Source organism: Portunus trituberculatus, chromosome 30 (assembly GCF_017591435.1).
Source record: "Portunus trituberculatus isolate SZX2019 chromosome 30, ASM1759143v1, whole genome shotgun sequence".
Taxonomy (NCBI): domain Eukaryota; kingdom Metazoa; phylum Arthropoda; class Malacostraca; order Decapoda; family Portunidae; genus Portunus; species Portunus trituberculatus.
In genome coordinates, this window is record NC_059284.1 from 2,702,692 (window position 1) to 2,726,994 (window position 24,303).

The window sequence follows — 24,303 nt, forward strand, 5'->3', positions numbered from 1 at the left end:
TTTTGGCTCCAGGAAAATACTTACACCTTTACGGCTCCAAAACTCTGATATTGATTGGGTGGGAAGCCATCCATACCTTGGGATTTGGATGGATCCCCTCCTCACCTTCAAGAGCCATGTTGCAGCAACCACTGGAAAAGCAAAAGCCAGACTGAACATAATGCGAGCCATCACAGGACTGGAAAGAGGCGCCAGCTTTCAAGTGCTCAGAACATATTACATCCAAGCAGTCAGGTCCGTGATAGAATACGGCGCCCCATGCCTCTCCACCACGAGTGCAACAGCCATCACCAGCATGGAAAAACTACAAAACCAAGCCATGCGCCTTATGGTCGCCGCCCCAAGATGGACTAAGATCTGCATCCTCCGGGCAGAGACCAACATCCCCCCCCTGGAAACACGACTGAAAGCTGTCAGCACCGCTCACCTAGGTAAATTTCTCAGAAGAGAGGACTTGCCAGCAAAGACAGAGAGCATCAGACAAGCCCTCGCCCAAGACAGGGAGCTCTTCACCAGAAAAACATGGGCCTCCTCGGCAGCAGACAACATTAAATCACTACACGTTCAACACTTCTTCACTCACTTCAGAACAGCCCCACCACACGAAGACTATACATCACCACCGCCATGGACACCACCTGCGCTACACATTTCAGTCCACAAACCTCCGACCGCCAAGGCGAAGCTTAGCAAGACGGAGCTGTCAGCACTAGCCAATAAAGCGCTGCACTCAGCGCCCTCCAGAGGTACTGACGTGTACTACTCGGATGGCTCAGTTGACCCCCAAAACCAGCACCTCAGCATCAGCTTTCACCCATGAAGACGAAACAGCTTTCTTCCGGCTTCCTAATGGATCGTCAACTTTGCAAACAGAGCTTCTAGCTATACTGAAAGCACTCCAGCACGCAGAACCACGACAGAAGCCAGTCACCATCCACACAGACTCTCTGGCCACCAAGAGACAATGTGGGCCTGATCTCTTCCATCCTGGTCACGGCCAGACGCGTCCAGGCAAATGGAAGAACCGTACAGATGAATTGGATTTCCAGTCACTCCGGCATCCCAGGAAATGAGGAGGCTGACACTGCTGCGAAAAATGCCTTGAAACTATCCACTGTTACCGCACAAATACCACCAAGTCTCTCCAGCCTGAAGAACAGCATAAGAACGGTAACTAGCCAGGAAGCGAAGAACAACGCCAGAAGATGGGCCAGCGTGGGGTCACCAAGTGCCTCCTGGTACCTCCATGCATCACAGAATCTTAGCCCACTTCCACGACAACTGGACAGGAGGACAAGAACTAACATGCACAGACTCCGTCTAGGATACAAATGCTTTAATGAAATCACCAACACACCTGACACTTGCCCACACTGCAACACCCAGACCATGTCGCCCCTCCTACACTATGTTGAGGAATGTCCAGAGTCAGAGACATTTCTCAACAGAAACCTAAACACAGCTCCTGAAATACTGAAGCACACACCCCAAGACACACTCATAGAACTGGTACGGACGTACCCGCCACCACGCTGATACGTAAATACACACACACATGCACACACACTCACGCACACACACACACACACACACACACACACACACACACACACACACACACACACACACACACACACAAAGGGGCTTTGGCAGTCTTCATTGCTAGGAATTTTTAGCTGTGGTTTGTCCTCAGGACATCTCGCCGTTAGGATAGTTGTGGCCCTGCTAAAGCCCCAAAACGCAATGTACGTTTACACGATAGCACCTTTTCTCAGGGCCGCTAAAAAGGCAAAGGCCCTGAACTGAACTGAACTGAATTAGCTAGAAAAGTATGGTGAAGAGATGCAAGAGTGTGTACAGTAGAAGTAATGAGTAAGAAATAATTGAAGGAGAGTAAGAGATAAAAAGTGTGTGGGCAGACCACTTTGCTATTTTTGTTTTGTGATGTTGTCGTCGCTTAAGCTATTTCCACTGCCAGCTGCCGCAAGCATAGACTGGAGTGAAAACCCCTTGCCGGAGCGTGATCGAGTGACCAGCCCCAGCAACTCAGGGCGCGGAGTAGCGTGAGTGTGACGTGCATAAGTGGAGGATTCATCTGCTCTGCGATTGACTTCTCTCTTCCCGCAGCCGGCTGCAGCTAGCATCGACCGGTGGCATAACCCCTCACCCAGACGGGGAAGAAACGAACTAGAGGTCGTCCTCCATCTCTACGTGACTACACGTTCCGTCTGAGTGACTCAGGGCGCGGATCTTGACTACTGGGAAAGTCTTTGTGGTAGTTTAGGATGTTGTCTTGTTGTTGTTTTAGGTTCAAGTATGTGTCGTGTTCCATTTCCTCAAGTGTGTTCCATGTTTTCACTGCTTGTTCATGTACAAATATGTTTATAGGTTTAGTGTTGGTATGTTGGTGTATTTGTTCTGTTGTCATCGTGTAAGGATATCTTTGGTTTGTGGCGAATCTTAATGCTTTGTTTTGTACTTTTTGAAGGATACTGTTTTGATGTTTACTGAGAGTGTGTAGAGGTATTGGTGGATAATAGAGTATTGGTAATACCAGGCCTTTCACTAAATGTACCTTTATTTTTTTGGTAGGTTTCGTAGACGGTATAGTCTGTTTAGCGCTGCTATGCTTTTTATCTTCCTCTGTTCAACATGTTTTTTTAACCATTGGTTGTGATGGTGAGACCTAAGGAAGTTCCTTCAGCCTGAATTTGCATTTGGTTATCTTGGATGTTAAATGAAATAGTGTTCTTTGCTGATAGGTGTAAAGGAGTGCATTTGTTTAAGTTTGTTTTTATTTTCCATTTTCTCTCAAAAGTGTTGATTGTTTAGATTTCTTTTTCTTTTCTTTTGTTCAGCATATTTTTAGATTTTCCTTGGTATCCGATGATCTGTGTTATGTCATCGGCATAGCTGATGCATATTATTTTACTGGGAGGGGGTATGTCGCTAGTATATAGTGTGAAAAGTGTTGGAGATAGGATGCTTCCCTGTGGTACACCTGTTTCGAGTGGAAATGATGTGCCTGTGTAGTTTTCTATTTTTATTTTTGCTGTTCTGTCATCTAGGTATTCGCAGAGAAATCTTTCGATATTTGAAGGTAACTGTAATTTTTTGTACTTTAGACCTAAATGCCATACTTTATCGAAAGCTTTGCTTATGCCTCTCATTATAACTTGGCATTGTCCTTTGTCAGCTTTAAATTGTGCTATTTGCTATGTTATAATTGCAAGCGCTTGGTGTGTACCCCTGCCTGATCTGAAACCAAATTGGTTGGAATTGTGTATGTTATTGTGCTCTAGGTATTGCTTCAGTCTGTCATTTATTATTTTTTTTCTAGGAGCTTCCCTGGTACTTCGAGGAGTGATATGGGTCTGTAATTATGTACTTGATGGGGATTTTTGTTAGGTTTCGGAATAAGTTTAATTGTTGATGTTTTCCATACGTCAGGGAAATACCCTGCCGCCATGGATGCGTTGAAGATATTGGTGAGCGCCTGTATTGCAGAGCGGGGAAGGTTTTTTAAGGTATTTGCATTGATGTGTGAGCTGCCTGGTGCTGTATTTTTGGTATGTTTTATTGTGTTAATTACGTCTTCTGGTGTTATTTCTTGGTCTAGTGGTGATGTGTTTAAGCGGGAGTAGTCTGAGTTGTTGTAAGGTGTTATTCTATGTGAGTTATCGCGGAGAAAAGCATGTACGTCTAGTATGTCTTCGTCTTGTTCGTTTTCGTTGTCTGTGTCTGTGTCAGAATCTTCATCCCCGAAAACCTTTTCCCAGATTTTTCTGTGTTCAGCTTCTTGTGATGCTGGGGTGTAAAGTTTAGTGTTGTTGTCATTGAGAATGTAGTGTGGTGTTGGCTCTGATTCTCCGCATAGTATTTTAATCTTTTTCCAGAACTTTTGTGGGTCTCGGTATGTGTCTGCTGTCTTTTTGATGGTGCTGTTCCAGCTTTCGTTTGATTCGTGTATCATTTGTTCTTGTAGTAATGTACGTAATATTCCGACGGAGAAGAACCGCAACAATGCAAGAGCAAAGCAAGAATCACCAACCAAGAAGACTTTCAGGAAAGCTACTCCAACACCTCAGAACAAACATGGACCACAGTGGGGAAGCAGAAGAAGAAAGAAGAACCTCGTTTCGAGTCAACCTCAGCCAGCAACAGTGCAAATCCTCCTCCACTGGCACTGGCACTGGCACTGCCTTGAAACTATCCACTGTTACCGCACAAATACCACCAAGTCTCTCCAGCCTGAAGAACAGCATAAGAACGGTAACTAGCCAGGAAGCGAAGAACGTCAGAAGATGGGCCAGCGTGGGGTCACCAAGTGCCTCCTGGTACCTCCATGCATCACAGAATCTAGCCCACTTCCACGACAACTGGACAGGAGGACAAGAACTAACATGCACAGACTCCGTCTAGGATACAAATGCTTTAATGAAATCACAAACACACCTGACACTTGCCACACTGTAACACCCAGACCATGTCGCCCCTCCTACACTATGTTGAGGAATGTCCAGAGTCAGAGACATTTCTCAACAGAAACTAAACACAGCTCCTGAAATACTGAAGCACACACCCCAAGACACACTCATAGAACTGGTACGGACGTACCCGCCACCACGCTGATACGTAAATACACACACACATGCACACACTCACTCACACACACACACACACACACACACACACACACACACACACACACACACACACACACACACAGGGGCTTTGGCAGTCTTCATTGCTAGGAATTTTTAGCTGTGGTTTGTCCTCAGACATCTCGCCATTAGGATAGTTGATGCCCTGCTAAAGCACCAAAACGCAATGTACGTTTACACGATAGCACCTTTTCTCAGGGCCGCTAAAAGGCAAAGGCCCTGAACTGAACTGAACTGAATTAGCTAGAAAAGTATGGTGAAGAGATGCAAGAGTGTGTACAGTAGAAGTAATGAGTAAGAAATAATTGAAGGAGAGTAAGAGATAAAAAGTGTGTGGGCAGACCACTTTGCTATTTTTGTTTTGTGATGTTGTCGTCGCTTAAGCTATTTCCACTGCCAGCTGCCGCAAGCATAGACTGGAGTGAAAACCCCTTGCCGGAGCGTGATCGAGTGACCAGCCCCAGCAACTCAGGGCGCGGAGTAGCGTGAGTGTGACGTGCATAAGTGGAGGATTCATCTGCTCTGCGATTGACTTCTCTCTTCCCGCAGCCGGCTGCAGCTAGCATCGACCGGTGGCATAACCCCTCACCCAGACGGGGAAGAAACGAACTAGAGGTCGTCCTCCATCTCTACGTGACTACACGTTCCGTCTGAGTGACTCAGGGCGCGGATCTTGAGTGGAGCGTCACGGGATCACATGCGTATCTCTCCAAGTGAGTGAGTGTTGGTATGGTAGGTGTGGAGTTTGTGAGTTAGTGGTTTTATTGCTATTTGTATTTAGGCAGGACTAGTTGTTGTACTTTTCCAGACTACTGGGAAAGTACCTGTGGTAGTTTTGTATGTGTGTCTTGTTGTTGTTTTAGGTTCAAGTATGTGTCATGTTCCATGTTTTCAAGTGTGTTCTATGTTTTCACTGCTTGTTCATGTACAAATATGTTTATAGGTTTAGTGTTGGTGTACATGTGTATTTCCTCTGTTGTCATCGTGTAAGGATATCTTTGGTTTGTGGCGAATCTTAATGCTTTGTTTTGTACTTTTTGAAGGATACTGTTTTGATGTTTACTGAGAGTGTGTAGAGGTATTGGTGGATAATAGAGTATTGGTAATACCAGGCCTTTCACTAAATGTACCTTTATTTTTTTTGGTAGGTTTCGTAGACGGTATAGTTTGTTTATCGCTGCTATGCTTTTAATCTTCCTCTGTTCAACATGTTTTTTATAACCATTGGTTGTGATGGTGAGACCTAAGGAAGTTCCTTCAGCTTGAATTTGCATTTGGTTATCTTGGATGTTAAGTGGAATAGTGTTCTTTGCTGATAGGTGTAAAGGAGTGAATTTGTTTAAGTTTGTTTTTATTTTCCATTTTCTCTCAAAAGTGTTGATTGTTTTGATTTCTTTTTCTGTTCCTTTGTTCAGCATATTTTTAGATTTTCCTTGGTATCCGATGATCTGTGTTATGTCATCGGCATAGCTGATGCATATTCCTTCACTGGGAGGGGGTATGTCGCTAGTATATAGTGTGAAAAGTGTTGGAGATAGGATGCTTCCCTGTGGTACACCTGTTTCGAGTGGAAATGATGGTCCTGTGTAGTTTTCTATTTTTATTTTTGCTGTTCTGTCATCTAGGTAGTCGCAGAGAAATCTTTCGATATTTGAAGGTAACTGTAATTTTTTTTTTTTATTCAATTCCTAAATGCCATACTTTATCGAAAGCTTTGCTTATGTCTCTCATTATAACTTGGCATTGTCCTTTGTCAGCTTTAAATTGTGCTATTTGCTCTGTTATAATTGCAAGCGCTTGGTGTGTACCCCTGCCTGATCTGAAACCAAATTGGTTGGAATTGTGTATTTTATTGTGCTCTAGGTATTGCTTCAGTCTGTCATTTATTATTTTTTTTCTAGGAGCTTCCCTGGTACTTCGAGGAGTGATATGGGTCTGTAATTATGTACTTGATGGGGATTTTTGTTAGGTTTCGGAATAAGTTTAATTGTTGATGTTTTCCATACGTCAGGGAAATACCCTGCCGCCATGGATGCGTTGAAGATATTGGTGAGCGCCTGTATTGCAGAGCGGGTAAGGTTTTTAAGATATTTGCATTGATGTGTGAGCTGCCTGGTGCTGTATTTTTGGTATGTTTTATTGTGTTAATTACGTCTTCTGGTGTTATTTCTTGGTCTAGTGGTGATGTGTTTAAGCGGGAGTAGTCTGAGTTGTTGTAAGGTGTTATTCTATGTGTGTCTGCTGTCTTTTTGATGGTGCTGTTCCAGCTTTCGTTTGATTCGTGTATCATTTGTTCTTGTAGTAATGTACGTAATATTCCGACGGAGAAGAACCGCAACAATGCAAGAGCAAAGCAAGAATCACCAACCAAGAAGACTTTCAGGAAAGCTACTCCAACACCTCAGAACAAACATGGACCACAGTGGGGAAGCAGAAGAAGAAAGAAGAACCTCGTTTCGAGTCAACCTCAGCCAGCAACAGTGCAAATCCTCCTCCACTGGCACTGGCACTGGCACTGCCTTGAAACTATCCACTGTTACCGCACAAATACCACCAAGTCTCTCCAGCCTGAAGAACAGCATAAGAACGGTAACTAGCCAGGAAGCGAAGAACGTCAGAAGATGGGCCAGCGTGGGGTCACCAAGTGCCTCCTGGTACCTCCATGCATCACAGAATCCTAGCCCACTTCCACGACAACTGGACAGGAGGACAAGAACTAACATGCACAGACTCCGTCTAGGATACAAATGCTTTAATGAAATCACAAACACACCTGACACTTGCCCACACTGTAACACCCAGACCATGTCGCCCCTCCTACACTATGTTGAGGAATGTCCAGAGTCAGAGACATTTCTCAACAGAAACCTAGGCACAGCTCCTGAAATACTGAAGCACACACCCCAAGACACACTCATAGAACTGGTACGGACGTACCCGCCACCACGCTGATACGTAAATACACACACACATGCACACACACTCACGCACACACACACACACACACACACACACACACACACACACACACACACACACACACACACACAAAGGGGCTTTGGCAGTCTTCATTGCTAGGAATTTTTAGCTGTGGTTTGTCCTCAGGACATCTCGCCGTTAGGATAGTTGTGGCCCTGCTAAAGCCCCAAAACGCAATGTACGTTTACACGATAGCACCTTTTCTCAGGGCCGCTAAAAGGCAAAGGCCCTGAACTGAACTGAACTGAATTAGCTAGAAAAGTATGGTGAAGAGATGCAAGAGTGTGTACAGTAGAAGTAATGAGTAAGAAATAATTGAAGGAGAGTAAGAGATAAAAAGTGTGTGGGCAGACCACTTTGCTATTTTTGTTTTGTGATGTTGTCGTCGCTTAAGCTATTTCCACTGCCAGCTGCCGCAAGCATAGACTGGAGTGAAAACCCCTTGCCGGAGCGTGATCGAGTGACCAGCCCCAGCAACTCAGGGCGCGGAGTAGCGTGAGTGTGACGTGCATAAGTGGAGGATTCATCTGCTCTGCGATTGACTTCTCTCTTCCCGCAGCCGGCTGCAGCTAGCATCGACCGGTGGCATAACCCCTCACCCAGACGGGGAAGAAACGAACTAGAGGTCGTCCTCCATCTCTACGTGACTACACGTTCCGTCTGAGTGACTCAGGGCGCGGATCTTGAGTGGAGCGTCACGGGATCACATGCGTATCTCTCCAAGTGAGTGAGTGTTGGTATGGTAGGTGTGGAGTTTGTGAGTTAGTGGTTTTATTGCTATTTGTATTTAGGCAGGACTAGTTGTTGTACTTTTTCCAGACTACTGGGGAAGTACCTGTGGTATTTTTGTATGTGTGTTTTGTTTTGTATTAGTTTTAGGTAAGTGTCATTTTGCATGTTTTCTAGTGAGGCCCAGATTTGTTTTGCTTGTTCATGTAAGAAAATGTTTAGTGGTTTGGTGTTAGTGTACATGTGTATTTCCTCGGTAGTCATTGTGTATGGGTAGTACTGGTTGGTAGCGAATCTTAATGCTTTGTTTTGTATCTTTTGTAGTTTGCTAAGTTGGGTGTCGCTTATTGCATGTATGGGAATGGGTGGATATTGGATTATAGGTATAATAAGTGCCTTTACCAAGTGTATTTTGATGTTTTCAGGAAGTCCTTTTAGCCTGTATATTTTGCTGAGGGCAAAGTCTGCTTTAATTTTCCTCTTTTTTACGTGGGAGATGTAGCCATTAGATATGGTGAGGCCGAGACTTGTTCCTTCTGTGCGGAATTGTATATTTCTCCCGTTTATGTTCAGTGGTGTCATGGTTTTACTAGCAATGTGTAGTGGAGTGAATTTATTGATGTTGGTTTTGATTTTCCATTTATCTTCGTATGCATTAACAGTGGCTATTTCTCTTTCAGTTATGTGTTTTATCATGTTTTTTTTATCTTCCTGGGTATCCTGTAATCTGCGTGATGTCATCTGCATATGAGATGTTGATGCCGTGTCTAGGTTCAGGGATGTCACTTGTATATATTGTGAATAGTGTGGGTGATAAAACGCTGCCTTGTGGTACTCCTGAGTGTAAGTGTATTATTTGTCCTGTGTAGTCTTTAATTTTTATGCGTGCAGATCTGTCATCCAGGAAATCACAGAGAAGTTTTTCTATGGTGGTGGGGGTGTTGAGTTGTAATAGCTTGTACTTTAGACCTAAATGCCAGACTTTATCAAATGCTTTGGAAATGTCTCTTAGAATTACTTGGCACTGCCCTTTATCACCAGCACCAACACAAGACACGCACCAGACAACACCGAAAGTCCTCGTTCCACGCACCGAGGGCTTCGAATCAGCGCTTCACCTTGCAGAGATGATAGAACAGACTTTAAAAGTCCCAAAGATGCGGATGAAATTCCTGCTCTCAGGAAACGTTTTGATCTCTCCGCCAGACCAGGAAACTTTCAACAAACTGATGAACATCCGCAATATACAAGGCAAACCAGTGCAGCTCAAGGCAACTGGTCAGAACACCAGCAAAGGTATATTGTTAAAGTACCCAGTACTAATGCCCCTCAAACCGATCTTGGACCACCCACTGATTTTAGAGGCTCAGAGATGCAGAGTCTCTACAGGCGAAGAAACGAGGCAGGTGGAAATTACGGTGACAGGTGCCCTACCAGGCTCCCTGGAACTCGGAAGCTGGGGGACTTTCTACACGCGTCCCTTCAGCCGCGAACCACTGCGCTGCTTCAACTGCCAGAAGTACGGGCACCACAAGAACAACTGCACTCTCGAAACACGCTGCGGAGTGTGCTCGGGCCAGCATCAGACCGAACAGTGTATAACCAAGCACAAAGAGGGGCAGGCCACAAGCAAACAGTGCCCAAATTGCGGAGAGAGCCACCTGGCATGGAGCAAAAACTGCTCAGCACGACGAGCACTTGTCAGTACGCAGAAATCCAGCCAACTCCAGTTCATGGCGAATCACCGCCCAGCACTAGCAGCCACCTCATCCTGGGGAAATCGACAACAGGTACCGACCAACAACGAACCACAGGCAGAGCACCTGACAGCGCAGAACTTCCCAAGTCTTGGGCAAGGCATAGGACAACACAAGTCGCACCAGGAACCACGCAGGCGACTGGAAGCACCTGTACCGAGACAACAGACCGAGGAAGACCACATCACGCTGACAAAGACGGAACTGAAAGACCTCTTCACGACCTTCGCCGAAGCACTGGCTGGATTGATGGGACACAACGTACAGGAAGACAAACTCTCGACACTAGCGGACACCATAATAGAGAAGCAACTCAAGAAGAAAACACCCAAGACAACGAAGAATCCACCGAAGACGACCCCCAAACCTACCCAGGAACTGCCAGCAGGCACAACACCAGCGACGGCAGCAATAGAAAAAGAGAAGGAAGCCCTGGGTCTCACAACGAACAGGAAAAGCACACAGAAGACCGAGAGAGAGGTATCCGGATTCTACAATGGAATATCAGAGGATTATCAGGGAATAAACACCTACTGACAGCTGAAATAAGACAACAAAATACTGACATCATACTCCTCCAGGAAACTAAGATAAGGAACGACACATATAAAACACTCCACGGTTACACAGAGTACCATAACCCGGCCGAAGAGGGACTCACAAATGGCATCTCCATTCTAGTTAAAAGCAACTTTCCCAGCAAGAAAATACACAACCCAGTACACTGTGGGGAAGGTGTAGAAACACTAGCAGTGAAGGTCACCCTGAAGAACAGTCAGCTGCAAATATACAATATTTACAACAAACCAAGCAACACCGAACTAGACACAACTGAACTGCTTGCACTCTGCGCCACAGAAAACATATTCATATCAGGGGATTTCAATGCTCACCATACGACTTTCGGCTCGAGAAAGAACAACAGAAGCGGGCATCACGTCGCAGAAACTCTCAACACCATACCCGAAGCCAGACTTCTTAACACTCAAGAGCCAACACACATAGCTGGGGGAGTTCTAGACCTCTCCTTCATCAGCAACACGATGTACTCACAAGCACACTGGTCGCTACACCCGAGTCTAGCAAGCGATCACTTTGCAACAATCACCACCATTAGAATCCCTACACTAGTGCAACCTTACATAGAAGCAAAGTGGGACCTTAAAAGAGCAGACTGGCCTCTCTACAGAGAACGGATAAAAACATACCTTAACACAAGTCCACAAGAATGCACACTCACAAACAAAGAACAGAGGCTCACAATTGCCATCCAAAAGGCAGCAATCGATACAATACCGAAAACCAAACCTCCCTCAAAACACTACAAAGACCGATGGTACTATAATCCGGATGTTAAGGAATACAATCACAGAATTAATCAGGCAAGGAAACTACACAGACAGCACAACACAGACTCTACCAAAGAACTTCTGAAAGCGGCAATTCAGATTGCAAAAAATGCAACAAAAGAAATACGGAACAAAAAATGGCTAGAATGGTGTGGCACCATTGGCCGTAGCACCAAATTAAGCGACATGTGGAAGGATGTAAGGATGGCATCCGGACAACTCTCCACAAAGCAGGCCACTCACCCAGACCCCTTGGCGGAGGCAAACAACCTCATAAACACCTACACCGAAAGAAGCAGTAGTGCACAACTACCAAACAGCACACAAAACACTCTAAACAGGCTCAACCCAACAAGACTCGAAGCTATCGAAAGGGCGTGCAGTACTGCAGCCAATACAGACACGCCTTTCATACTGGAGGAGTTGAGATCCTGCCTAAAGAAACAAGACACAGCAGCTGGAACAGACAAAATCACCTACCGAATGATATACGAAGGAGGCCCAGCACTGCATCAAGAACTCTTACAAATAATAAACCAGTCTTTTGAGGAAGGCAGACTCCCTACAGCCTGGAAAACTGCAGTCATTGCCCCAATTCCCAAACCGAAAGAACCTGGGAAAACAAGACCCATTTCCCTCCTCAGTTGCCTAGGCAAAACTATGGAAGAATGGTCCTAAACAGACTCAAGTGGGTAGCAGGAGACCTCCACAAAAACATTTTCGCATACACCAACAGGAGAGGAACAAAGGACTGCATCACAGAAATGATGCACACCATCACCAACAGGAAAGCCATAGTAACTTTCATGGATCTAGAAAAAGCTTTTGAAACCGCAAACGCCACAGCAATCCTTGATTCTCTCTCTGTACGGGGAGTAGGCGGGAAATTGCTCCGTTGGACGGCGGACTTTCTGGAAGGAAGGAGGGCCAGAGTAAAGTTCAGGAGTCCTATCAGAAACAAGAACTTTTGAAAATGGCACACCACAAGGCAGCATTCTCAGTCCCTTCCTTTTTAACATCTTAATAGAAAACATTGCCGCCCTGAACATCACCGACACTAAAATTCTAGCATATGCAGATGATATAGCTATTATTTCCACTGGCCGAAGATACGAAAGAAGAGCAAGAGAAGCTGCAACAGTAGTAGCAGACATGTGCCAAAAACTAGGACTAAAATAAATGCGATTGTATTGAAAACAGTGTAAAAGTAAATATCTCATGTTGTGTGAAAGGCATAAAAGAAGAATAAAGAATTGTGAAGTGTGAACAGGTTTTTATTTTATTCTAAAATCGGGAAGTATCCGAGCCCCATCCTGTACAAAGGTAGTCATTGCAACCCCTTTCTTCCTTTCAGATAGGGATGACCAAGCCCTTTTTCAAGTCAGAGGGAATGCCATACAGCAGTAAAGAAAGCATGCAACCCACGGATCATGGTTTCACCCCCTGCTTTGAGCAGCTCCGTTCTGATGTTACAGATGCCAGCTGCCTTTCCACCACTCAACTTTGCCACAGCCTCTTTGATATAATCAATGGAGGGTGCAGTTTTGCGAATGGGTGGATCAGCATCTAGCATCTGTAACCCTGTAGTTTAGAACTGGCTACTTGGAAGATCCACCGTGAAGAGCTACTTAAATTACTCAGCCCAACGAGCCGTCTACCCATCTGCGTCCGATACGAGGCGACCATCTGCTGTTTGGATAGCGCTCGCCTGAGATGTAGACTTGCAGCGGAGTTTCTTCAAGACTCGATAGGCAGGTCGGAGATCATTAGCATTTATGTAACACTAGATCCTCAGTAAGAACCTTGACATACCACTCCTTGTCTCTCCTCAGGAGAACTCTAGTCCTACGTGACAGAGCCCTGTACTGGTCGCGGTTCCCAGCAAGTCTAGCAGAGCAAGTCTCCTCAATACTGTCCAGCGTCTCTACCGAGGCGAAACCTCTCCGTGACCTTGGGCACTCCCCAACGCATTCCTTGGCAACCTCAAAAGTCTCACGTTTGAAGGTATCCCATAGCTCTACCGGGTCATCAAGCACTCCAAACCAATTAGAGACTCATTGAGCACATATCAAGTCCTTCAGTTTCTCAAGATGGAGACTTTCTAGACTTGACCAGTCCAGCGGTGCAGCGTTGGTCTCTGAAACCAAGAACCTGCAATTCTCAACTTTCTGGATCTTGCAAGACTCAGAAGGAAAGAGCAGTTTCATTCCTAGTACGAGAGCCATGGGGACCAACACAGAGCTCGTAACTGGCTCTCTCAGTGCCAGTGACAACATGAAAGTTGCCGAAGACAAAAAGTGCATCACGAGTGAGGCAATTATGAGAAACTTTCCTATCTCCAGTAGATACCGCTGGCTCCTGTATACTAGAAATGGAAGGTCTCCCACCTGCAGCTCAAGTTTCAGGACTTCCACGCTCTCCCCACAGTACATTGGAGTGACGGTTCTATGGAGAGGGATGGCGTACCTCACCAGCGTCGGGCAGCCGCAGGTGCCCTCTTTGGCGGCGAAAGTGTGGAGTGTGTAAACCACCACCTGCCATTCAAAGTTGGCAGACGTTAATGTCTCCTGTAGGAGCACCACGTTCAGGTCCTCCTCAAACACCGCCTGTAACACTTGGTACTTCTTAGGCCGGAGGCCCTGCACCTTTAATTGCAGGACTCTGAGCCTTGTGGAACCTGGAGGACTTCCACGCTCTCCCCGCAGTGCATTAGAGTGACTGTTCTATGGAGAGGGATGGCGTACCTCACCAACATCGTGCAGCCGCAGGTGCCCTCTTTTGGCGGCGAAAGTGTGGAGTGTGTAACCCACCATCAGCCATTCAAAGTTGGCTGGCGTTAATGTCTCCTGTAGGAGCACCACGTTCAGGTTCTCTTCAAACACCCTTTGTAGCACTTGGTACTTCTTAGGCCGCAGGCCCTGCACCTTCCATTGCAGGACTTTCAACTTTGTGGAATCTGGAGGCTGGTCCCCGTGGGTGGCGTCCTAAATAAATCAACGTTTTATCTTGCTGGTAGTGATGGTCAGCTGTGTGGAGGGAACGCAGGCGTTTCTCCCTCAGGCTGAGTGGAGACTGACGGAGAAGCGCGTCTAGATCCATGAACTTGACGGGAGCATTGTCAGGGCTAGCGAGCAGCTTCACCATTAGCTTCATCATGACGCAGTTAACCGGTATCTCCTCACCGAGGGTGATAGGCACGTCGTGGTGGGCATCATTCGGGACCCGTCTCCTTGCCGTAGTCAGAATGTTGGTAGTTCCCCTCACATATCTTAGTCATTGTTATTATTATTATTATATTGTGATTATCATGATGTTATCAATTATTACAAAATTTATATATACTTTATATGTATTACGCCTCTATGTCCCGTGCCGTGCCCGTGCTGGCGACTGGCGTTTTTTAGTCGTGGGTTCCGTCTGACTCCTGACATACCTACGCTCCTGTTGTGGTTCCTGTCTCGCTCTCAGTGACCCGTGTCTTATCTTGTCTTGTATTTACAGCAATATATTCATCACGTGGACATTGGAGTTTGTTTACACCCCCAACCGAAGGTGTACATACACACCATTACATTTGGTGCCATCGGTGTGCGATCACACCATTACTTTTGGTGGTATGCAGTGCTTGTCTATTCTTCGCCTTAACTTTCTCTCTGCAGCACACTGTTGTATGTGCTTGCTACTGTTTTGATCCTGCTTCTACACCGTCGTCGAGTGCTTAGGACATGTTGTTCCTACCATGTTGACTTCGCTTCATCTGCCCACCTGCTGGCCTCACTACCATCCACGTCCTGTTAACCGGTAAAGTCTCTTCCTACTCCTGCCAAGTGTCCAAGCAAGCTGTTTCTTCTAGAGCATGTGGTCATAGTTCTGCACCACAGGTGAGTTAGAAAGTCATACATCCTTGTTTTGCATTTCTCTATATTTTTTTTCTGTTTAATAGGCTATTGTTTCCCGCCCAATTCTTGCTTGAGGACACCATCTTTCCTCTTTGTCTTATGTCCTGAGCTGTGATTGGCTCTAGCCAGTAAGTTTGGCTTCCATTGGTTCCCTTTTGGCGTATCGTTACCCTCACTGGCTCTTCACATGCCCAGTCTGTGATGGCCTTTTTTCATTGGTTTTTGTTCATCATCTGGTACCTCCTGCAGAGTGATATATTTTTGTGCCATTTTTTTTTCTTTACAATTATTATTATTTTATTTTTCAGTGAATTTCTGTGGGCTCAATTTCTTTCATATTTACAGATGTTACCCCCAAATTATTATGCCTGTGTTAAGGCACAGTCACTTTTTCGCCGGGGATTAACACGACTGCCTTATCAGAATTTCCGTATATTACCCAGGGGGCCAAGGGGATAAAATGTGTTTCTCCTGCTGTAAAAGGTTGTGCAGTGCCATTGGAGTCTAGAGGTATATAGAATCAATATCTAGGTGCACAACCTTGCAAAAAACCTACTGGAAGTGAGATATTTGGCAAAATCCAAGATGGCCGCCACCAAAATCCGAAAATACACAAACAGTCATAACTTTGCAACTATTTGAGATAGAAACATGAATGAAAGTTCGTTTTCCATGTTTTAATACACAAAGAATCCAATTATACCATCAGAATTACACTACAAAGCACCCATGATCAAGAATGGGGAACAGACAATAACAAAATATGGCAAAAGACGGCGGAAGCATCAAAATATAAGCATAATAATGTATCTTCCTAAGCTTCATCATTACTCCAGAGAATTTTGCGCATACACCACAAAACATTCAGAAACGTGTGAATACATTGTCTAATGTTCATCTATTTCAGATTCGTCGCTGTCAGCCGAGCGTATCCGGCTGCACCGCACCGCTGATCCCCCGCACCTGCAACCGACATAACATGCGATTCCGTTCTTTGCACAGGAGCAGTTTCGACTGCAATCTTTGATGCACTTGCAGCAAACTGTAGTCTTCATTTGCTGCGGCCATGTTGGAAGAGTGACCATGACAGGCACTGGTTTGTCATCCATGAGCACCCAACCGTAGTCCTCAACTGAAACAGCTCTTGGCTGTGCCACATGGGAGGTCTTGTCTATGATAGTCGCAAGGGCAGCACGCCTCAGGTGTTGAAGGAAAGAATCTTCTGTAGGAGGCAGGAGCTTCAACAGCGTCGATTTGTTGTTGAGGAACTTGAATGCTCTAAGCTTGCTGAGAGAGCTTGCAGAAAAGTCCTCATTTTTGTTGCTGTACACAGCCACGAGAAGTTCTCGAGCTTGAGTGACTACGACGTCCGATAGCTCGCATGCTTGTTCATTCTCAGCAAAGGCCTCCAGAGCTGAGACGTCAAGAGTTTTGCTGCATGCTAGCCATTTTTTCTTGCCAGTGAAATACGGGTAACTAGTTGTATCCCTGCCGCTGAGGCTGTGGATGAACGGAAGTGCTCGGCACAGTGGTGTTCCCAACTTTAATGCTATCTCATGAATTGGCAAGTAACTTTGTGGAGCATTTTGAACCCAAAGCCCATGCAGGATGTTCAGGTGATTCGAGGAGTAGTAGATGGCCAATACGGTTATGTCCGTGTCATTGGCATGTATGACAACCCTTTCTATCCCGTCATGTTGTGCACTGTGTATCGCGTGCAAGAAGACCCGCGTATCTGCCTCTTCTTGTGTCGAGTTCAGTTCAGTCACAGGTTGTACATTGTTGGGTGTGATCAGCAGAGTTTTCGTTTTGTCACAGAAGCCTCCACCAAGGTAGACTTTGGTCGGCCCTTGAGCCGATCCATCAGTGAACCACCACTTGCTCCATTCTTCGCAAAGGAAGTTTAGTAGCTCTGATTTGTTTTTGGACAGCCCGAAGAAGTCTTGTGGATCTGGAGTCTCAAAATGTGCCTTGACTTCGTATGTCTTTCCCCGTGTTGATTTGTCATACCTCTTCTGCCTTTCCAATGCTTTGATGCTGCTGGAGGAATAACTGTCACAGCAAATATGTAACACATCTGTTGTTGCAGGCAAGATACTTCTCAAATTTCTGCTGTAACGATGTGCAACATCTCCAAACGTTTCGCCCTTTTGAAACGACCATTGGCGTACCACGTACATGGCATCGACAACCACTGCAGTTTGTTTATGCTCATCAGGAAGGCAGGCTGTGGGTTGAATTCCTGTGTCGTCTTTGATTGCCTTGACAAGACTGGCCTTCGTACCAGAGCGCATTTCCCCATCTTCTGTGAATAGAGCTGGGGGTGTTTTGCTACACTCGTGGTCACCAATGAAACTGATGACATCAACGTCTCCTCCACTTGCGATCACTTGAGTTATGCGCAGAAGCGCCGAGACTTCTTCACTTTTTCCAGCTGAAGCTTTTGTCTTGGTCTTTTTGGGTTTCTGGTTTTGTGTATGGAAGGTTTGAAGGTTTACCTTGACAGTTGCAGACTTCTTGCTTTCCAGAGCATCGTTCAAGGCCTTTGTTCCCAATTCCTTCACAGATGTCAGGTGATTTTTCACGGTGTCATCTGCACATTCTCCACTGGTTATATTGATGAGGTTCATCGAAGTTGATGTGTATGGATTCACTTCAATGGCTGCTACAATTTTAGTGACCAATTCATTATCATGTGCTACGCGCTTGGGACCTGACTCATGGTGTGGCTGCGTGCTGTTGAGATGCAGCATTGACCTCAGTTCGGCAGATACACTTGCAGTGATAGGTTTTGTGTAAACCCATTTACTTCGAGCAGCTTTGTTGAGCGTAATCCCGTCCAGTCCGCTTGCTTCTTTCGCATCAGCATTGAAAGTTTGCTCCAGGAGCATATCTGGGAAACTCCATTGTGCTCGCCTGCAGCGTGTCTTCCAACGAACGATCCCTCCATGAACTGTGTTTCTACATCTGGTGCGGAATCGGACAGGTTTTTCATCTCAGCCAAGTACAGGGGCAATGATTGCTGGGCATACTTGTAATGCCCAGCTGCCGCAAGGTAAGGAAGCATGTTTGCACACTCGTGTAAATGTCCCTTCCAGTTCGCTTCCCTCTGATAGAAGATGAATCTTTGAAGGATATCTGTCATCGTCAAAAAGTTCCTCCAAAACACGCCTGTTGGAAATTTGTCGAATGACTCCTCAAATTTCGCCAGTTGTGCTTTCAGTACCTCCAGATGTGGGCGGGCCTCTCCAACTTGTAGTTGCAGAACACTTTTGTCACTTTGGTTCTGAAGGAGAGTTTTCAAAATGGAAATGTGGCAGTTTTATGCATTTTTTTCATTGTAGTTGTAAAATCAGACTCCTCGAATATCAAAACATAGAAAACGAACTTTCATTCATGTTTCTATCGCAAATAGTTGCAAAGTTATGACAGTTTGTATATTTTCAGACATCGGTGGCGGCCATCTTGGATTTTGCCAAATATCTTGCTTCCAGTAACCTTTTGCAAGGTTGTGCACCCAGAAATTGATTTTATATGTCCATAGACTCCAATGGCACTTCACAACCTTTTACAGCAGGCGAAACACATTTTACCAAAATTTGGTCATTTGGCCCCTGGGTCGGCAGATGCACTTGATGTGCGTCACATTTGATATTTTGATTTATCGCACGTAATCTTGATATGACGGACATAGTGTTGCGCCCATCCGTTGCCAAAAACCAATGCATTTTTTTACATTAAGTTTTGCATGATTTTCTAAGAAGTCCAGTCAAGATGTGACCACCTCAGCTGTGCCTTTATCCATTTTCACCAAACCCAGATACGAAGTGATATTTTTTTTCTTCGTGTGGCTGGAATAGCAAACAACAACACACAATTTCTTCTTTTTGATGTCTGTGCTTTCATCATTTATATGTGAGTAAGCATCAACACCGATATCACTGCACAGTTCCTTCAGCATACAGGATCTTGTTGACTAGTGGTGTACACTTTGTTCTATGTTATATGTTCTAAGAAATATTTCCACAAGTTCAGCCAAATGATCGATCGTTTTTACACTTGAATGGCAAGCAATGTGAGCTGCTAATTTCAGTTCAGAAGTTTTTACACTTGTTGGTACTTGCTTTTGTTGCACCAGTCTGAAATAACGTTCTCATGTTCGAAAATGGGGCTGCATTTTTTCTGTGTTTCTCCGTTAAAGTATGATTAACAAGATCACTTTGGTGAACTCTAATTGTTGTCTTACAGAACTTGCACGCTGCAACAGAGTCGTCGCCAGGTACACAGACAATCCATTCTCAGAGACCATCTTCTTTTTCTCATTCTTTCTTAGATTTTTTTTTTTTTCCATATTTCGCCCACTTGCCCACTTTAACTGCAACACTTACACAAGCTATTTTAGGTCTGAACACAACAATGGACCAACAGTGTCTGGCAGTGGGAGGTGACAATCTCCTCAGAGATGCTGAGAGGTAGACCTTGTAAGGTGTGGCATGACCCACAGGTCAATTAATTATATCCCAACGTATGTTATTAGGGTGTGAACATGCTGGGAAGTCAGGCCGGGGCCGTACTGAGATCAAAGTCCTGTCATGATAATCCTTCTTAAGGATTATCACGACCGAGTGCTAATGTATCAAGTGTTTTCGAAATTTGAAGCTATTCCGCCTAATATGCCGCGACTTTATATGCAAAAAACAGCCCAAAACCCGCCAACCAGCGATTATTATTTTTTTCCTGCCAACTCTTAGCAGAAACAGTCCAATTGGGAGGGTAAACCGCGGACCTTTTAACTCTGTAGAGCAGTGGTTCTTAACCTTTTCACTACCATGCCTCCTCTAGGAACTGCTCTTTGCCTCCACGCCCCCTTGCATCTATAGACGAATTTCACTCCCAGATTTAAAAAGAAAATTTTAAAAAATGGCTTTTTAGTCTATTTACTAAGCATGAATTACATTAGTGAGATATTTGACACTACCAGATCTTGAATACATGGTTAGTAAGATATTTGACACAGCTCTAAGCTACCAGATCTTGAATACTTGGTCGAAAGCTTGAGAGTGCACAACGTAAGTCCCCTTCAACGTTCAGGCGGTTTTTGTACTTGGTTTTGATAGCAACGAGCTCTTGTCATGAAAATAACCCATAAATGGAAAAACTTCTACTTTTCACCTGAGGCTCGTGCCCCCCCTGGAAATCACCCACGCACCCCTAGGGGGGCGCGCGTCCCAGGTTAAGAACCACTGCTGTAGAGTGAGAAGCGCTGGGGAATCTTCTCCCTGTTCGCCGAGTTTAGAAGCTCACCCATCCATTTCCGACGCAGCACTCCGGTTATTTCCCAGATGTACCAAAAGGTGATTTTTTTTTTTTTCACTTAAGTGTTCTCACTTCTCATTATACGTAGTAAAACCAAATTGTACTGACTCGTCGGGTGTCGCTCACACATTCTACCAGATATCCAACCAAAACATTCATCTTATACTACTCACGGTTCTTTAATCATAGTATTATCAGCAAACAGCGCCCTAAGAATATTGTGACTTTTTTTTCATTAAACAGCAGGTGATAAAAATAAGTGTTATATACGAAATCAAATGAAAGCATTTCATGTAACATTTATGACGATGTGGCATATCAGGTCAGACGTCATTTCTCTTTGAATTGAGGCGTAATTTTCCTTGAGGAGGGAGAGGAAGTCGGGTCACTATGCACATGCAAATTAACTGGTTTCTCATCTGATCGCCACTATGGAAGGATACCTAGACGCCTCCTCATCTTACTGTGTTGTATAGCCAGACCAAGGAATTCAATCGTTTACAGAATTAATTGATACTTCTTAAAAGAAAAAGGCAAATTGAGGGCCACTTATACCCACAAATCAAGCAAGAAAGAGAACAGCAGATGCAACAAGATGAACTGTTTTTTTCGTTTCTTTGAAGTATGAGAAATATGACAACCTATGAGTCCGTACATTTTGGTTTTACTGAAGTGAGTTTATTATCAACTTCTAATGTTCTTCTATCATTATATAAGTATATGATTATTGTATCTTCTGTCAGATTTGTAGTGACGTCTTTTCTTTTGTGTGACGTACTAATGCTTGTTATCACCCTTGCTTGCTCTATAACGCCTGTCCATTGTCACCATAGCTACCCTTACCACTCCTACTGCTAGTGCAATTGCTACTGCTTTCTGTCCTTCTACCCTTTCGCGGAGATCTCAATGTTCACCATCAGCTTTGGCTTTCCTCTCCATTCACTAACTATCCTGGTGCACTAACTTTCAACTTTGTTATCCTCAATGACGTAGAGCAACTGGTGCGACACCCTACTTGTACCCCTGACCGTCTTAGAGATACGCCCAACATTCTTTATCTTTTCCTTTACCTCTAATCCTTTAACTTATGCTGTTACCCTATCTTGTCCGTTAGGCTCCTTCGATCACAATCGCATTTCTGTATCTTGTCCTATTTCTCCAGTCCCTCCTCAGGATCTGCCAAAGCGTTGTGCCTGTGGCGTTTTACCTCTGCCAGATGGGGGCACCTGAGGAGGTATTATGCTGATTTTCCCTTGAATGATTACTGTTTCCGTGTCAGAGACCCATCTCTGTGCGCTGAACGTACAACGGAGGTGCTAGTGTCTGGCATAAAGGCCATCCTCATTCTTTTTCTCAACCTAAAGTTTCTAAATTTTGGTTTAACAGCCTTTTCTCTTGCTATACATGACAGAGGTTACCCACAAAAGGTACTTGAGCCTTCCATCTCCTGAATCTCATCCACTTTATATTTCTGCCCAAAATCATGCAAAGTCTGTTGTTCAACATGCCATGCCTGTCGTACCCATACCCTGCAATTAACCTTCAAGATTAACCTTCAGTTGGGTCTCTGACATGGAAACAGTAATCATTCCAGGGAAATTCAGCATAATACCTCCTCAGGTTTGAGGCATCTTAACTGTAAACTTCACATCTCATTTCTTGTTAAAACAGATTCTATGAAGTTAGGCGTCCTGAGGTGTCTCCGCCAATTTTTCTCGCCCCTCCAACTGCCAACTCAGTTCAAGGGCGTATCCATCTCTGTATGGAGTACTCTTTGCATGTTTGGGGACGTTCCACTCACAATTTTACTAGATAAGGTGGAATCAAAAGTTTTTCGTCTTATCAACTCCCCTCCTCTGATTGACTGTCTTCAGCCTCTTTCTCACCGCCGAAATGTTGCATCCCTTTCTATCTTTTATCGCTATTTTCATGCTAACTGTTGTACTGACCTTGCTAATTACATACCTCCTCTCCTCCGGCCTCGCTGCACTATGCTTTCTTCCTCTCATCCCTATTCTGTCCAACTCTAACACAAGAGGTTAATCAGTACTTTCAATCATTCATACGTTTCTCTGGTAAACTCTGGAACTCCCTGCCTGCTTTTGTATTTCCATCTTCCTACGACTTGACTTCTTTTAATTAAGAAGGAGGTGTCAAGACATTTGTTCCTTAATTTCGGCTAACTTTTCACTTTTCTTTAAGGGAACCAACACTCAAGTGGGCCGTTTTTTTTTAATATTTAGTTGTCCTTGGCAGGCTTCCCTCCTACATAAAAAAAAAAATAAGCCAGCAGAGGAAAGGGCCACACGTCAGCTCACTTTGGCTGACGTAGGTCGTTTTTTTTTTTTTTACTTTTCTTTTTTTCTTGACTTGGACAAAAAACGAGATTGTAACATTTTTGTATTACACGTGTTTTTTGTTAACAAATCACTACTTTTATTTCTACAAGTACAGTGTGTGTGTGTGTGTCTGTCTGTCTGTCTGTGTGGGTGGGTGGGTGGGTGGGTGGACGTAACTTACCACGGCGGAAGGTAAGAATGAGACATTGCGGAACGTCGGGTGCTTGCTCTGGGTTGGTGGTCATCTGGTAAATGGTGGATGGAGGGGCAGCAGCAGGATCCTCCAACACTCCAGACTCGTAACTGCAATATAATGGTTAATTGTTTTGAGGAATACAAGAGGAGCATGAATACAAGCATCTGTGAACGAGATACATCCAGTTACTCATAATCTAGGGGCGAAGAGACCACAGGAACGAGCAAGATTTATTTAAGCTATTTAGAATCTGGGGACTAAGAGACCATTAGAAGGATAAAAATGTTTATGCAAGCCTATTACATAACAGCTTATTTACAAATGTATTCTTTTTTTAATGTAAGAAAAACCGGTCAAGGGAAACAAAACTGTGATAAACAATTTGATAGATAGAGAAACCATACAGGGAGATAGAGATTTATTCAAGTTTACTTATAGCAGGTCCATACGGTCGAACTGTGCTCGGCAGGCTGTGCCCTTCCCGGGCAAAGTCTGCACACTTTGCCCGCAAAAATGCCCACATGGCTGATTATGGTAATTGGAGGTTAGTCGACCGTAAGCATAAGTTGTGAGCGAATGGTTTACTGCGGTACGATAACCAAGGTGCGTGCCATACTATTTAATAAATAAGAATGAAGATAGTACTGTCTACCATTATATTAGGTCATTGCATTAAAGATAAAAAAGAAGAGATCACGGAGACATGTCTGGTGCCGTTAGTGATTGTAAATACGTGGGACAGTGGGAAGCTCTGACAATTCTACTTTAATTGTAGGATGAAGGCATTCATGTCCTCTATATAGATCAGTTAATGTTACGTGTCGAGAGCAGTATGCACTAGTACTTGGTGTGGACATGGAGTTAACTTCAACTGTACTTGTCACATCGCCACACTCAAGACTTTTTCGCCAGGGAATAACGGGAGTGCTTCACTAGAACTTTCGTATATGATAAAAGAGACGGGGTTACGGAGCATTTTTGCGGTGACTCATCCGGCTCTCGGTTGTTTCATTATGCCCTCCTGCTATAGATGGCCAGCTCTGTACCGCACACGGTTTTTAGAACACTTTTTTAT

General features: G+C 44.6%; 1 protein-coding gene across 1 annotated transcript in view; it reads right to left on the reverse strand.

Moving 5' to 3' along the window:
* Positions 1 to 18,135: 18,135 nt before the first annotated feature.
* Positions 18,136 to 24,303, reverse strand: part of LOC123510719 (argininosuccinate synthase-like) — a 61,118-nt gene continuing 54,950 nt past the window's right edge. The window contains exons 8-10 of the mRNA XM_045266052.1: positions 23,214 to 23,335; positions 19,766 to 19,842; positions 18,136 to 18,663 (exon numbers count right to left, since the gene is read on the reverse strand). Coding sequence (XP_045121987.1) covers positions 18,136 to 18,663; positions 19,766 to 19,842; positions 23,214 to 23,335 — 727 coding nt within the window. The remainder of the gene's footprint in view (positions 18,664 to 19,765; positions 19,843 to 23,213; positions 23,336 to 24,303) is intronic.